At 43.4% G+C, this 15,940-nt stretch overlaps 1 protein-coding gene across 4 annotated transcripts in view; it reads left to right on the plus strand.

Moving 5' to 3' along the window:
* SCUBE3 (signal peptide, CUB domain and EGF like domain containing 3) overlaps positions 1-15,940 on the plus strand; it is a 190,426-nt gene that overhangs the window by 95,743 nt on the left and 78,743 nt on the right. For all 4 annotated transcript variants that reach the window (XM_077481428.1, XM_077481425.1, XM_077481426.1 and 1 more), the window contains one exon: positions 5,941-6,057. In XM_077481428.1, the coding sequence (XP_077337554.1) occupies positions 5,941-6,057 (117 nt within the window). The remainder of the gene's footprint in view (positions 1-5,940; positions 6,058-15,940) is intronic.

The raw sequence follows: 15,940 nt of genomic DNA on the forward strand, positions 1-15,940 counted from the left end.
GGCAGTCCCTTACAAGAGATCTTGTCTTTGTCCGTCTGACTTCATTTGAGAGAACTTGTGGAAAAGGCCCCTCTAGAAAAGCTATCATTTCTGATATATATCAGAGTCCATTTCCTAAACATTCGTATACTCCATGGAGGTCTGGCAGAAGCTTTGGTTGCAAGCCCAAAAAAGTTCCATGTGTACAGATTATTAAGAAAATGCTTATAAGATTTTGTTTTTGTGGTATCATACCCCTGAGTTTCTACATACTATGTTTCCGATAAGTATTGGAGATGTGTTTCACATTTTAAGGATGTGCCCACAAATTATACCTTTCTGGAAGGAGGTTAACTTGCTAATTTCTAAGTTTGTTGACAGGCCTGTTCGCCTGGATCTGCTGACGCATCTCTTGAGCTTCCCGGTGTGGGAGCTGGGGAAACATTCTAAAAAATTGACGATGCACATTTTGACTAGATGTCTCATCACTGTACAGTGGAAACAGACAACCACCCTTCTCCAGCGGATTAGAGAAGTGAGATTCATGGAAAACCTTAAAGTGGTTGTAAACCCTTACAAACCACTTTGACCTACAGGTAAGCCTAGATTAAGGCTTACCTGTAGGTCCAAGAAATATCTCCTAAACCTATACGGTTTAGGAGATATTTGCCTGAAGACAGGCACCGCTGTCTACGGCGCATGCGCCGTAGACAGCGGCGCGCAGGCGCACTGAGCGCGGCATTTCCAACAATGGATCTGCCGCGTGTGTTGGCTCCCGTGCGCATGCGCGGGAGTGACGTCATCGCGGCTCCGCCGAATGACAGCGGCGGAGCTGCGAGACGCCACCAGCAAGATGGATGCGGCGGACTACAGGGGACAGCGGCGACTTCGCTGGCTCCTGTGTCAGGTAAGTGACACATAATGGACTACTATGCGATGCTTAGTAGTCCATTATGCTTTGCCTTTGCAGGGAATGAAAGAGGAAGTAAACTCATCAGGGTTTACTTCCTCTTTATGTACTGTGTTGCTGCATTGAATTGATATCACGCATAACTTTATTTTGACCTGTTGTATTATCATATACGCTGGTTTGGGCTAGTCCACGTTGGGTCTGCTGCTGTGGCCTCAGTGTGGGCCACCCCAGTTATTGTTTTCATTATTTGGGACATTGTTACTTCGCCAACTTGCTTTGTCAGTTGTGCAATGTTTTCACGCAGTGCTTTATGGTACATATGTCACCGACTCTAAACAATATAGGCATATAAAGCATCATTTTATAAAAAGTAAATAAAAATGACCATGAACCATAGTTTCACTTTCACTTTAACCACTTCAGCCCTGGAAGTTTTTACCCCCTGCACGACTAGGCCATTTTTTGCACTACAGCACTGCATTGCTTTAACTGACAATTGCGCAGACATGCAATGCTGTACCCAAATAAAATTGATGTCCATTTTCCCTACAAATAGAGCTTTCTTTTGGTAGTATTTGATCACCTCTGCAGTTTTCTTTATTTGCGCTATAAACAAAAAAAATGACAATTTTGAAAAAAAAAACTATATTTTTTACTTTCTGCTATAAAACACATACAATGAAAAAATTTAAAATATATAATTTCTTTATCAATTTAGGCCAATTTGTGTCCTGCTACATATTTTTGGTAGAAAAATATGGTATTGGGCAAAAGTTATAGTGTCTACAAACTATGGGATATATTTATGGACTTTTCATTTTTTTAATTGTTTTCACTAGTACAGTGATCAGCAAATTTTAGCGGGACCGCTAAAATCTGCCACTAAGTGACACTTTTTTGGGGACCAGTGACACCACTCATTAGGGCATCTTTTTGGGGACCAGTGATACCACTCATTGGGCATCAGTGCTAAAAAAATGCACTGTCATTGTATCAATGACACTGGCATGGAAGGGGTTAACACTGGCAGGAGTGATTTCTAACTGTGTGGGGGGTGGACTGACTGGAGGAAGAGAGAGATCTGATTAGCAGGAACACAAGGTCTCTCTCTTCCCCTCTGAGAGAAAGGCGACCTGCCTTGTTTACATTCTGCGTCTCCTGTCAACGATCGTGGGTGGTCGGTGGCCATTGCGGGCGATGGACCCATTGATTGGCCCCCGCTGTGTCTAATTACAGTGAGAGCGTGGCTCTGGCGGCATGTGTGTGCGTGCCTCAGAGTCAATACGATTAATCACATACAGGTACGTGATTTTGCGCTTAAGGGCCACCCTGCCACAGTATATATATATGTAGAGCAGTCCTTAAGTGGCTAAACCATATATAATAAAGAAATTGTATATTTATATATATAGATTTTATATATAACAATGTTGTCATCTTCTTCCACAGAATAATTTCAGAAACAATAAGATTATTAACATATAGTGAAATATATGTTATTTTACTTTCCCCCATGTTTCAAACTCATGTCTGGGGTATTGCCCAATTTTGGCCTGAATGCCATTTTGCCTATTCCCAATAACTGACCAGTAAATATACCAGACACATTGTTTGGGTTTAAATGGCCATAGCAGCCTTTTATTATCAAAACCTAACAGAAAAAACATTTCAAACATCCGCAATAATCTGGTAATACATTGCAGACAACCCATTGTAACCTAATTGACTGGCATGCAAACTGCATAGGATTTTTAAAGGCACCATTGACTTCACTATCTGTATCTTACACCACCTTGCCTCTTTCCCGGCCCCTAGCCATGACTTACACCAGTACAGGGACAATTGTTTGGCAAAACTCACCAGCCGATACAGCCACCTCTTATTAGGGCAGGTTCATTCATCTCTGAGATGGGCCCAGCCCATCATTCTCCAAATAACATTGCCATCCCCACCTTCAAAAACCCTACGACCACTGCCATAGACGCCCGGCGTGACACCTTACACCTGGGTGGCCCGCCATACCCCTAGCTCGCTGAATACCGTCCTGCAGGCCCAAAAACCAAAGATCAATCCCTATTGCATTCAAATGGATGCCATCTCCTCTCAAGAACATTCACGGCTCCTTCTCCAATTCCCTGTGACGGATTGCCAAGCCCCTGTTGCGCACAAAGAACTTCGCAACCACCTTATTAACTTTAATGTGGGCCCTGTTAACCCGTTCCACCGAAACCACCAATCGCCAAGATGTCCGACCATATGACAATGGTGTCTGGGAACAGGGTCCACAAACGCAGCAGATCGTACTTAATGTCTCTGCATAGCTCCCTAGAGCTAGGTCATTACCCCCCACATGGAGTACCAGAATGTCCGGAGGCCTATCCAGCCTAGCATAATGATGCACTTCCGGGAGAACCCTTGACCACAGCATCCCGGGAACCCCAATCCATCTGTTCCTGACTTGGTCTCTCCTAAAACACAACTGCCATCCCTCTGGTATAAGCTTGGCCCGCTTGGCTCCCCAGAACACATAAGAATGTCCCAGGATCCACATCAAACATTCCAAACCTGTAAAACAAGACAACAAAACGACACGCATCCCCGTTAAACACGGCAACATAAAAACGCCACAACACACCCGACACTGACCACGAGCACAACGAACATAAACAAAAAACAACACGACCCAGACTAACCTCCCTGTCACTGGTCCTGCCCATCAAACAAGGACCCCCCAACCACACCTATAACAAATGGGGTCGCACGTACAACCTAAAACGACGCGAATCCCAGCGCCCAATTTTTTGCACTAGCTCATCCTCCAGACCCCAGCGTGCTGCCTCTGTGGCCACACCAATCCTGAAGGAGTGGGAGAAGTAGTCCTTTACGTCAAAACCCGCGGCCCGTAAGCTCTTATGGACTCAAATTGGAACCGAGACAAAGTCGACCCTTTCCAATGTATCAAAAACACCCCCGGTTCCAATCCCCTAATCATGTCCTATTCCCGAACCGCCTTTACCGGACATAAAGGCGATCCCGGAATGGCTCCCAAGGACACCCACTTACCTTTTCCAGCCTGATCCGTTTTTGATTTCCGAACAAAAAGTGAAAGGACCTCATTCTGTAATACTACATCCACCAAATCAAAACCACCACGCCCCCCCCCCCCGTTTTGACAAGCACACCAGCTCACTAATGCAGAAAGCCCCAATGGACGCCAATATAAATGCCGTCCTCAATAGTGCCGCGTCGTAAACCGAAGAGCACACCCCCTGCAGGACTTCCATGATAGCGCCCAGCATATTAACCCCCCTAGCGGTAATTCCGAGTCTGGCTCGGGTTGGGATTTTACTAACAGGAGCGGTAACCCCGAGCCAGACACGGGATCCCATCGCTGGGTGCAGGGGAGGACACAGGGAGAGTTACTTACCTTGTCCCCTGGATCCAGCAATGTCCTCTGCGCTGTGTGATCGAGTTGTCCTCCGCTCGATTCACAGTGCCGAATGCCGCCGAGCTCCGTTCCCTGCGACGCTATAGCGCACGGGAGCGGAGAACGGAGGCAAATTCAAAAAAGTAAAAAGACACAAAACACACACAGTATTGTAATCTTACAGATTACAGTACTGTATTAAAAAATACACACCCTCTTTGTCCCTAGTGGTCTGTGCAATGCCCTGCATGCACTTTTATATTATAAATACAGTTTTTTCTGCCTGAAATTTGGAGATTGTCCATAGCAACCAAAAAGTGTCCCTTTTTCAGTGTTTTAGGATTTGATTACATTATTGAATAATTTTTATTATTATTTATTATATTATAAACTTTATCATACCGGGATGTCTGCTAGACTCTGGTTTGAACAGATTTAAGAGAGTTATTCCTAAGAATTACAGCACTACAATATAAGACGCCAAATTTCCATGCAAAATAATTGTCATCCGACAGTGTGCGGAGCCCACGGCTGTTGGGGAGTGTGTGCGGCCATCCTCCTCCTGCCGTCCACAGCCGCACACCCTCTCTTCCACAGCTGTGCGCTGACCGCTGACGTCACTCTTCTTCCTGGCTCACTCTGCCTCCCCCGCTGCGCTCTCTGCCTGGATCTACTGACAGGAGCGGTACGCTGGTCCCGATTAGCAGCAGCGGCACTGGCGTATCCTGCTGGTGAACCTCCGCTTCTCTTACCAGCAGTCCCGGCCACCCCAGGCATCAGGCCAGCACTGGGCGATCGTCCTCTCCCTCGCAGGGCCTCTCTAGTGGCAGGCCTGGAGCCTGCGGAGGCCGCATGGTCCCATAATCCGATGAGGGGGGGTGGGAACGGGCAGAAGACCCACCCTTCCCCCCAGGGGCATGCCCGTGAAGGGGATTCCTCCCAGCACCCCCGGCCCGAGAAGGTGTTCTCTTTGCTGCAGAGGCTGAAGGGTCCACAACTGGGCTCCCAGCGTGATGACAGGCCCGTGGGGTCAATTGAGGGCTCAAACGCTCAGGTGGCCGTGACCTCCTAGCACGCTGGCATTCTGGGGCAGATGTAGCAGTCACCTGTTCCGACCTCGGCAATATACCCGCCAGTTGGGTACGCAGCCACTAAATCCTCCATCAGAGAATGACGTTGGTTGCTGTCCCAAGGCGAATGGTTCTAGAATCCCCACACCCTTCCTAGCAACCCCTAGGGACCACCCCCACCACATCCTGCCACACCCCACTATCCTCCAATGACGTATCTTTCCTTAAGCCCCTCCTTAATCCCAGTCCTCCTCTTACTGTACCTTATTATTTTTAACCCCCACCGCACTGTAGCCTTCCTGTACAAACCCCATCATGTAGGCCCTCCGCTTAAAAGCTGCGCTTCTGCTACTGGCCTCTCCTTTACTGACATAATGAGTCAGCATGTAAATATAGTTGGGTCAAATTGTGTTTATGTTGCATAAAGAACACTCCTAAACTGTTTTCAATTGTACTAACTTATATTATTTAATACTGACAATATGTTTTGTAATGAGTATTTATGCTGTGCCCTCAAATATGATTGTTTATTTGTCTTTACTGTGTTATAGTGACATGTAACTATGGAAATGGTGGTTGTCAGCACACTTGTGACGACACAGATAATACACTCAAATGTGGCTGCCATGTCAAATTTATTTTGCACTCGGATGGGAAAACCTGCATAGGTAAGTAAAGCATCAGATAAACACACAAATTGTTATATTGCAATGTCATTATTTAATTGCCGTGCTTGTTTCATCTCTTTTCTAGGTTTTATTAGATTCATAGCTTATCCTTTAATTAAAGTAAGTTTAGATATTTATTCCCCAAAAAAAAATCATACCAGAATTGTGTACAGAGCCATACTTTTAAACATCATGCTGCCCTAAGCACACCTGAATGATAACTCTTTTTTAATACTTTACTTGAAGCAGCATGCATTCTGCATTATATGCATAGCAACTCTTCAGATGTACAGACCATCAAACAAGAGAAAGGAGGGATGGCTTCTTGTAAAGAGCATTCTGACTCTTTACAAGACAGCGTCCCCTTTATCCCCTTATACTAACAGTTTTCTTGCTGATTTTAACTACAAATGTCTAGAGATGTACCTGAGAGGAAAATAACATAAGGAAAACATCACAATTTTTACATTTTGAACCTTGGTGCTGCCCTATCTAACCCTACTGCGTTAGGCCTTTATATTACATACATAAAATCAGATTTATCAATATATTTAAATACTTAAAAAACAAAAAACATGTGATTTAATTTTTGTATGAATTACATTACATTACTTATGAAGTAATGTATAGTGATGGTTTCAGCCAGATTAAACAAAGTATTGGAAGAGGGGGTATCTGGCAGTTCTTAAAGTAGACCATAAACCAAAATGCATGGTCCCTTTATTAAATAGTGGACCACCTTCTTCATCTACAAAACCCTGTACTCCACATAAAAAAACAAGAAACTTAAATGCCATACTAACCTTACATTTAAAGCGTTTGTTAACCCCCCCCCCCAAAAAATGTATTGTGCTCCTTTAAAGCATGTTATATGACACAGTGCTTGTGCTGTGTCATTTGGCCCCCTGTAATACCTAAAAAACCTGGCTGATCCTGGCTGTTTCTGCCCTCCCCTATGTAAACTGACCACAGTATAGCATGGCTGCTGAGCCCTGATACCGTGGTCAGTATATGCGCGATTGCAGGGAAGGGGAGAGGAGAACTTTCGCTTGAGTCGACTGGGCGGCCCGAGCAGAAGTGGGAGCTGGGTAGCTGTGGAAACTAGGTATCCACTCCCCCCCCCCCCCCCCAGAAGTGACATTCCAAATAGGGCATGTAAGGAAGTGAGGAGTCCTTAAAGCGGAACTTTTGGGTGGAACTCTGCTTTAAGAAAAACAACCAGTATTAAATGGGAGAGTGACTGCTCTTATCTTTTCCCTCTTCTGTAGTCTTATGTGGGCAGCCTTTTAGTGGATGGGCTTGCTGGGCCCCTCTCACAGCTCTGCTCTATGCACAAGCTAAGTACAGCCAAGTGATGATGTCACTGCTACTTTTGCAAGGAAATAAACTATCCAAAATGAAAATAAAGGTTTTGGCTTTAGTTATACTAAGCAAGGTATATTTTAGGGGGTAGTATGAAATAGAAAATAACAAATTATAAATTAAGATTCTTTAAAGCCTTGTTTCCCTTGTCCCCGGCACTAAAAATATGTAATCATATAAACAGACAGGATCAAGTGTATGACAAAGTTTGTAAAGCTGCCGATGTATGAATTTTTACATAAAAGATTCATTATGTAGCAATTGCCCCGACCCCTAGAGGCCTAATGGTGACCTTCAGAGACAGGGAGAGCTGACATCCATCTTCGTTGAGTGGGTTACCAGGCATGGTGGTGTAATGCAAGCTGAAATGATAAGCGCCAGTCACTTTTCGAATGCACAGAGATTTATTGTCTCTTAACAAGAACTGTGGGAGAGGGGGTTAGGACTAGGACACCTGTAGATAGATGCAATTATTATTATTATTGTACAGGATTTATATAGCACCAACAATTTGCGCAGTGTTTTAGAATATGAGGGCAGACAGTACACTTACAATACAAATCAATACAGGAGGGATCAGAGGGCCCTGCTCGTTAGAGCTTAAAATCTAGAAGTAATGACAATTAGCAGACTCCGAGACACAATAGGCAGACAATTATACAGTTCAAAGCCTCCAGCCGGATGCAGCTTCTGTATTGGCAGGACCGCTGTCTCATATGGCAACTAAGCTTTTAACAGTTTCCAAAAATCTTCACACATAGAACTTGACAACAGAGTATGGTTCTTCTTTTATCTCACAGTTGCCCACTGTAGGTCTTCAATCACTGAGCTTCCAGTCTCTCACTAGACTTCCAGATCCCAGCCGCCGGCTGGATCCCCTGAGCTCTTCCACAGCTATCCCCCTGTACACTCCTCAAGCGTCACCCCTGTTAACCTGCTGGGTCCCTGGCTTAGCACTTGCTGAAGCTTTCCCACTTCTTCACCGTCCCCAGCTGGTACTTCTTCAGGCTTACTCACAGTAGTCTCTGGTAATAAGGTAGATGGGCCTCAGTGGCAACTGCTTTCCCTTTACCCTAGACCACGAGTGGTTCCCCATACGGCAGAATCTCTGTATCTCGGTTAGACTCCAATTCTGCAATCCCAACCCTAAGCTGCTTCTCCTGCTCCTGGATAGGCCACCCAGACAGCTGTCCAGGTGGCACAGAACCCTGATCGCCTGACTCCACAGAACAAAAAATAGGCTCTCCCAGCAGGCCAAGGGAGTAAGGAAATCCCTGCTAATTGGCTGAGACATCCCATCCATTCATAATCTGACCTTGCTATGCCCTTGTCGATCTAATGTCACCAGCAACAGTGCCACCCAGTGACAGAAGAGAATATGTGCAGCAACTTCAGAATTAGAGAGAGTTCAGTGGATCTTCTAACAATTAACCAGAACATTTACTATCTGGCAAACTAAATTTGTGAGCAACCCTGCCTAAACACCAGGGTGCTACAATTATATAGGTTGAGAAATTGATGTATATATATCACGTATATCATTTTTATTCCAGTGATTGTTTAATTTCCTTAAAACCATAAAGACAATACTATCGAATGTATGTGCCTTTGACAGGCAAATTAACATTGTCTAAAGCAGTGGGTGGGTGATAGGCTTTTATGTTGAAGTGATTCGCCCTACCACTTCCACATCCTGCCAAGGTTACAGCATTTAATAAACATGTAGGTGAATATCATGTGAAATATAAAATTGCAACTATCACCATTTTACGACTATATTCTCCAGGGTCTTTGCTTTCAGAAGATATAATATTGTTTATTGGTTTTACTAATCTTTAGGCCTAAACATGTCTATTTTAACATGTGCAAAAATTTAAAAAGTGGCCCAGATAGACAAGTAGTTAGTCCAAATGGAAGGTTAAAGGGATTTTAAAGGCAGCAGGTTTCTTTTTATTTGTGAAGCGATACCCCTGAAGGAGCTGCTTTTGTTTGTTCAGTCCGTTACTCTGCCTCTCAACCCTAATAACAGCCTCAGATCCCTCTGGCACACCTGGCAATAGTGTAAGTACAATGACCAATGAGGAACACACACGTTATGACAAAAGACAGAAATTGTCTTTACTGCAATATTTCTGTCTAAGAATAACAAACAGTAACAGTATATATTCAAGTGATCAAATAGAAAGCAGTAACTGAGATTTAAGAGCAATATAGCTCTCAATCCTATATTCAAGCTGCTTTTAGGGAATTCCAAACCTGAGAATGTCCCCAACTTTTAACACTTATTCAAGTAAATAAGTAATGGCTTAACTTTATAGATAAACTTTCTCCCACACCCAATGCATATGCAGAGCCCTGAATATGTATGTGTGGATCAGTATGTCACCCATTATCTTCAGTCCTTTTGAAGCAAAGATAAGATTTGCTGTCTTCAGCTAGCCACTTTCGTTGGTGCACTTAAACTCCTGTATAGCAAGGCCAAACAATAAAACTGACCCAGATTATCAGGTGAAACAAGGTGAGAGGACAATGATGTCTGTATACAGTGTTCAGAAATGGATAGCCTTATCCTCTACCCCTGTGGTACTACAAGTGTCAGCAAGATGACTAGCAGGAATGATGTTTGTATACAGTATTCAAATAACTCCTTCTGTAGTGCAGTGTCTCTGTTCCCTGCAGATGGGCAAAAATGCACTCTCACCAAATCCTGTGATCAAGGCCCACAAATTTCCTGGAACTGGCAGGCTTTCATGGCGACCCGACCGGTCCCCTCATCCTGGAACAGTTCACCGCTGGTGGAGATGCAATATTCACCTGGGATCCCCTTCTCTCAGGCTGGGCATCCCAACTGGCAGTGGAGGCCTGAATCACGTGGAGAGATTATCTGAGAGACAGCATTTCTCCCTCATGGCTTTTTCTCAGGACACAAAATGGAGTCCTTTGCTTTCCTGTCAGCAGAGCATCATGGGCTTTTTTGTAGTTCCTTCCTGAATACCAGGCTATAGAGCAACTTTGTGAGGGAACTGCATGTTCCAGAATCCATTTCAGCTGCTTCCTGCAGCTTAGTACAGTCTCCCTGATTGGCTGCTGTAACTGTGCCTTTAATTGGTTTATTTCTTCCGGTCAATAGGGGCACAAGAGAGGCTACTGAATGCACAGCTCTGTGTGTATGTGCTCATATTACAACAGACTCAGTCAGTGAACGGGGGAGGGTGAAAATCCCCCTTGCAGCTGCTGGCACTCTGTGCAAAACCAACTGCACAGAGCAGGTAAGTATAGCACATTTGTTATTTGTTTGACTTTATAATCACTTTAAAGCTATATTAAACCCAACAACAAAAATGTATGATATTGCAGCTCTCCAATTCTTAGATGTGGTGGTTGTATTAAGTTTCTTGTTTTTCCTTTAATTTCAACTGGTAATCGGACAGTACAGGGACATACACACCAATGATTAGGGCTGGTTCTCAGCAGCTAGGTGTGGCTGCTGGCCATGTTCTATAAAGATTGGTTGCTGGCAGGGCACAATTTTTCACGGCTGTCTGCACAGCCATCGATTACCTGAAGTGATAGCTGCTGAATGCATCACACAAAGTGCGTCCAGCTGCAATCGCCGTAGGTAATCTCTGGCTGTGTGGACAACCACGAATACATGTGGTCACTGGCAGCCTATCATTATGGTGAACAGGACGGAAGCTGCACCTAGCTGCTGAGAGTCGCAGCAGAAATTTCTGGTTCCTGCTACCACAATTCCCACCACCCCTAATTGCCAGTGTGATCGTAGTCTACATCTGTTATTTTTAAACTTCCTTTAACAGACCAGACTGTCTGGGAGAAGTGTCAGTTAGAAGGTTGAGATAAACTATTTACTACTGACAGGGTTGCTCACAATGGTCAGCTGCTATTCATTTATGTAAAAAACCTACAAAAAGAAAAAAGAAAAAAAAACTGTTCGTCTTTATGCTGGTTCGACGGACCAAATACGATGCAAGGGAAGCTATTGGCTACTGGCTATTGAACTTCCTTTTTTAGTCATGTCTTACGTCATTACGTTCCAAGCAAACAGACTTAGTCCGTTCGTGTGTGGCCAAGTCCGTTCGTTCAGAAAGTCCATCGGAACTCCGCCGAAAGTCCGTCGGGTAGACCGCCGGACCTAGTCTGCTGCAAAGTCCGGTCGTGTGTATGCGGCATAACACTACCTTCTCCCCAGACTGACAATACTGCTGTCCAAAAGTGTCTATTGCTCCTCCATCCAGAGTAGAGATATCTTAAGATAGGTGTTGTAGAACCACCAAGTGAAATTAAAGGGAAAAAAACACGTAAAAAGAAAAAAAAATGATTGCAGACATCAAATTTAAGTATTGGTAAACTGCAATATATAACATATTTTTGTTTGGGGTTTAATTTGGGTTAAATACTACTTTAAGTATATCAAAACTTTATTTTCACTTCTATGTCCCATTGGTGAGATTCCCCATCACTTCTTGTATTGTCGATACAACAACATGAAGTTTGAGGAAATTGATCCAAAGTAAGGAAGTTCCCTTCATAGCTATCACTAGAACAAATCAAGCCAGTGAATCGCCCTAAAACCAGAGGTTCTAACACCTCAGCACTTTCCAAAACTGAAAATATGACTTTGGATTATGTTTTAGGAGGCAGGTTTTAACCTAAGAACAGAATTGTAACTATTTTTCAAGTGAAAAGAAAGAACAATACCTGGCTGCCATACCCAAAAACAAATATGCCGTATTAGGTAATTTTACATAGAGGTCATTATTACAATTTATTTGGCATCACACATCCAACCGGATGCATGTTTTCCACTGATGCCAGGGACTTGGCAGAATAATCTATTTTGTATGTGAAGTTCTATAAGAGACGATCTTTTACTTTCTGTAATAATAGTTCCCTTTGTAAGTACTGATCGTGTGTCCTTCTAAAGCCTGGTTCATACGATCAGATTGGCCAACAATGCGTCATACTTTTATCAGAAGAGCATGTGCCAGGAACTTGTCTTGCATACAAACGGTACACAATTGTCGGCCAACAACAATGAACATAGTGGAGTACTATGAGGAATTTCGGCTCTTGAGCGCCACCCTTTGGGTACCTTCTGCTAATGTTGTATTTGGCGAGCATTGATTCCGAGCATGCGTGTTTGTACTTTCAACTTTTGTGTGATGGACTTGTATACAGACTATAGGAAAATCTGAAAACAGACAGATGTCCGCCGAAAATTTACTAGCCTGCCATCTAAAGCCCCATACACACTATTCGATTTTCTGCAGATTTTTTCCTTATTTACCAAAACCATATAATATGAGGGCAAACCTTAATGCCCTGTACACGCGGTTGGACTTTCTGACGGAAAATGTGCGATCAGATCTTGTTGTCAGAAAATCTGATCGTGTGTGGGCTCCATCACACTTTTTCTGTTGGAATTTCCGACACACAAAGTTTGAGAGCAGGATCTAAAATTTTCTGACAACAAAATCTGATCATGTGTAGACAATTCCGATGGACAAAGTGCCACGCATGCTCAGAATAAATTAGAGTATTAGAGTCAAAAGCTACTGGCTACTGGCCCGTTTATAGTCCCGTCAAACTTGTTCTACGTCAACGCGCTCTAAACGATCAGATTTTCCGACAACTCTGTGCGACTGTGTGTATGCAAGACAAGTTTGGGCCAAAATCAGTCGGAAAAAATCAGAGGGATTTTGTCGTGGTAATGTCCGACCGTGTGTACAGGGCATAAGAGTTTTGATTTGTATGTCATCAGGCAGGCCCTTGCACTGCATGGTTTTGGTAAATATGAAGACAAAAATCTGCAGAAAATCTAATAGCGTGTATGGGGCTCCACATTTGTTGGCGGAAAGTTGAAAAACAATTGTCTGATAGAGCGTACTAATGGTCGGATTTTAAGCCAACAGTCTGTCATCACCCTGCTTAAAATCCGTCCGTGTGTAGGAGGCTTTAGTTGGTACCCAGACAGGTTAGCACTGATTGTGTGTGATGTAGTGCTTTTAATACTTTGGATTTTCAATAAAAGCTTCTAGCCATAGTAGGGGTTGCAATGCATAAAGAAGAATGATTTTCAAAGAAGAATAACCCATAATTATCAGTCCGATTTCACCCTTCTTGAGTTCAAAGTAGTTCCACATTTATTTATTGGTTGCTGTGGGTACATGTGCCAAGGATAAATGTGGTGTGGTAGAAATGAGGTTTTGTATTAATATATATCAAATATTACGTAAAGTTTTTAGAGGACAGTGGCTCATGATGTTTTCCTATTCTTATTCTAATGCTGTGCTATTATCGAGGAATTAATCTTTTTCCCAGCCCTAATATTTATAAAGCGATAACAGTGAATGCACGTGATAATTAGATACAAAGGGGTCTTATTTATATTTTCACATAAGATTCAGGAGCGGTTCACATGGGAATTTGCACATTCCCATGCGGTACAGTTTTGAAGCGTATTCCTTTTGAAGTGCTGCTTTTTCAGAACATATTGCAAAGAACCGCATGGTTCTGCAGTACCATGCGATTTGGTGCCTGAATAAGCACCACGCTTGCAAGATGTGTGCCATTAAAGGGGTTGTAAACCCTTGTTTTTTAGTTTTTTTTAAACAAACATGTCATACTTACCTCCACTGTGCACAGAGTGACCCCGGTCCTCCTCTTTTGGGGTCCCTCAGCTGCGATGGTGGCTCCTCCTCTTCTCGAGAAGCGCTCTGCTTGGTGGACACCCGTGCGGGCGCACTCCCAAGTCCTGCATATGTGTCCATTCACACAGAATGCAGGACTCGGCCCCACCCTCCGCGCTGCATCATTGGATTTGATTGACAGCAGTGGGAGCCAATGGCCGCGCTGCTATCAATCTATCCAATCAGGGCCATCTAGAGCTGGTGTGCTCGTTCCCGGCCAGAGAAAGATCGGGGTCAGGTAAGTAATACGGTGGCTAGGGAGGGCTGCAGCAGCACAGAAGGTTTTTCACCTTAATGCATAGAATTCATTAAGGTGAAAAACCACAAGGGTTTACAACCCCTTTAACAATTCATTGACATACACATGCCCTCTCAAGGGCAGCACGTTCACCTGCTGTGTGGGAAACAGGCACAGAATGCATCTTTCCCGCAACGCATTTCCATGTGAACCAGCCCCTACACAGCTTTCACACAAGATTCACAGATTATTCCCAATAAAATCCAACTAGGAAAATGTGTGCGTTTTGGGTGAAAGGTGTAAGAATATTGTTGAGGTTGAAAGGTTGAGCCACGCTTTTACTGCCCCTTTAAGCTGCAAGGGCAGCCAAACAGAGTTGTACACAGGCCACGACCATGATGTTTTGCTTTACGGCCATGGCAAAATCATTGCCCTCTGTCACATTTGGCAGGCATTACTGCCACCAAAAACATCCCATTCAAGTGAAAGCACACGATAGCAATGCAGTTAAAACAAGTTGTGAGCAGGCAGCATGTTGTTTGCTCACTGCCTTCCAATGTGAGAAACAACCCACCATGGATCACTTTTCAGAGGATTCAGAGGAGCAGCAGGGTCTGCTGAAAGTGCAAACTTAGTTTTGTTTTAAGCCCACTTGAACTTTTTTTTTTTTTTTTTTTTTTTTTTTTTAGAAAACAGCTACAGCCTGAATATAAACGCCTCTCCTCCGCCAGCATGCTACAGATAAAAAGCGGTGTTTTTCATGTGGAAAAAGTGGTCACTCTGCTTAGGTCCTACACACCCCATGCTGAGTCAGAGCTAAGCTCTCTCTTTCTAGCTGCTTCTAGGAGCTCGATCTCTGGAAGATTTACCTCCCTTCATGACCAGGCCATTTTTTGCAGCACAGCACTGCGTTACTTTTACTGACAATTGTGCAGTCGTGCGACACTGTACCCAAATAATATTTTTGTCCAATTTTTCCACAAATAGAGCTTTACTGTTGTTGGCATTTGATCACCTCTGCACTTTTTATTTTTTTGCGCTATAAACAAAGACCGACAGTTTTGCAAAAAAAAAATATATATTTTGTACTTTCTGCTTTAAAACATACACAATAAAAAAATGCAAAACTTTTCTTCATCAATTTAGGCCAATATATGTATCCTGCTACATATTTTTTTTGGTAAAAAAGAATCCCAATAAGTTTATAGAAATTGATTGGCGCAAAAGTTATAGCGTCTACAAACTATGGGATATTTTTATTTATGACATAGTTAGGTTGAAAAAAGACACAAGTCCATCTAGTTCAACCATAAAAATAAATAAAATAAAAAATATCATACAATCCCATATACTCAATCCTATACCAACAGTTTATCCAGAGGAAGGCAAAAAACCCCAGCAGAGCATGATCCAATTTGCTATTGCAGGGAAAAAAATTCCTTCCTGATCCATGAGAGGCAATCGGATATTCCCTGGATCAACTTTACCTATAAATGTTAGTACCCAGTTTGTACATTTAGGAAATAATCCAGGCCTTTCTTAAAGCAATCTACTGAGCTGGCCAGAACCACCT

This window comes from Lithobates pipiens, unplaced genomic scaffold (assembly GCF_037356315.1).
Source record: "Lithobates pipiens isolate NorthernLeopardFrog02 unplaced genomic scaffold, aLitPip1_a1.2 Scaffold_16, whole genome shotgun sequence".
Taxonomy (NCBI): domain Eukaryota; kingdom Metazoa; phylum Chordata; class Amphibia; order Anura; family Ranidae; genus Lithobates; species Lithobates pipiens.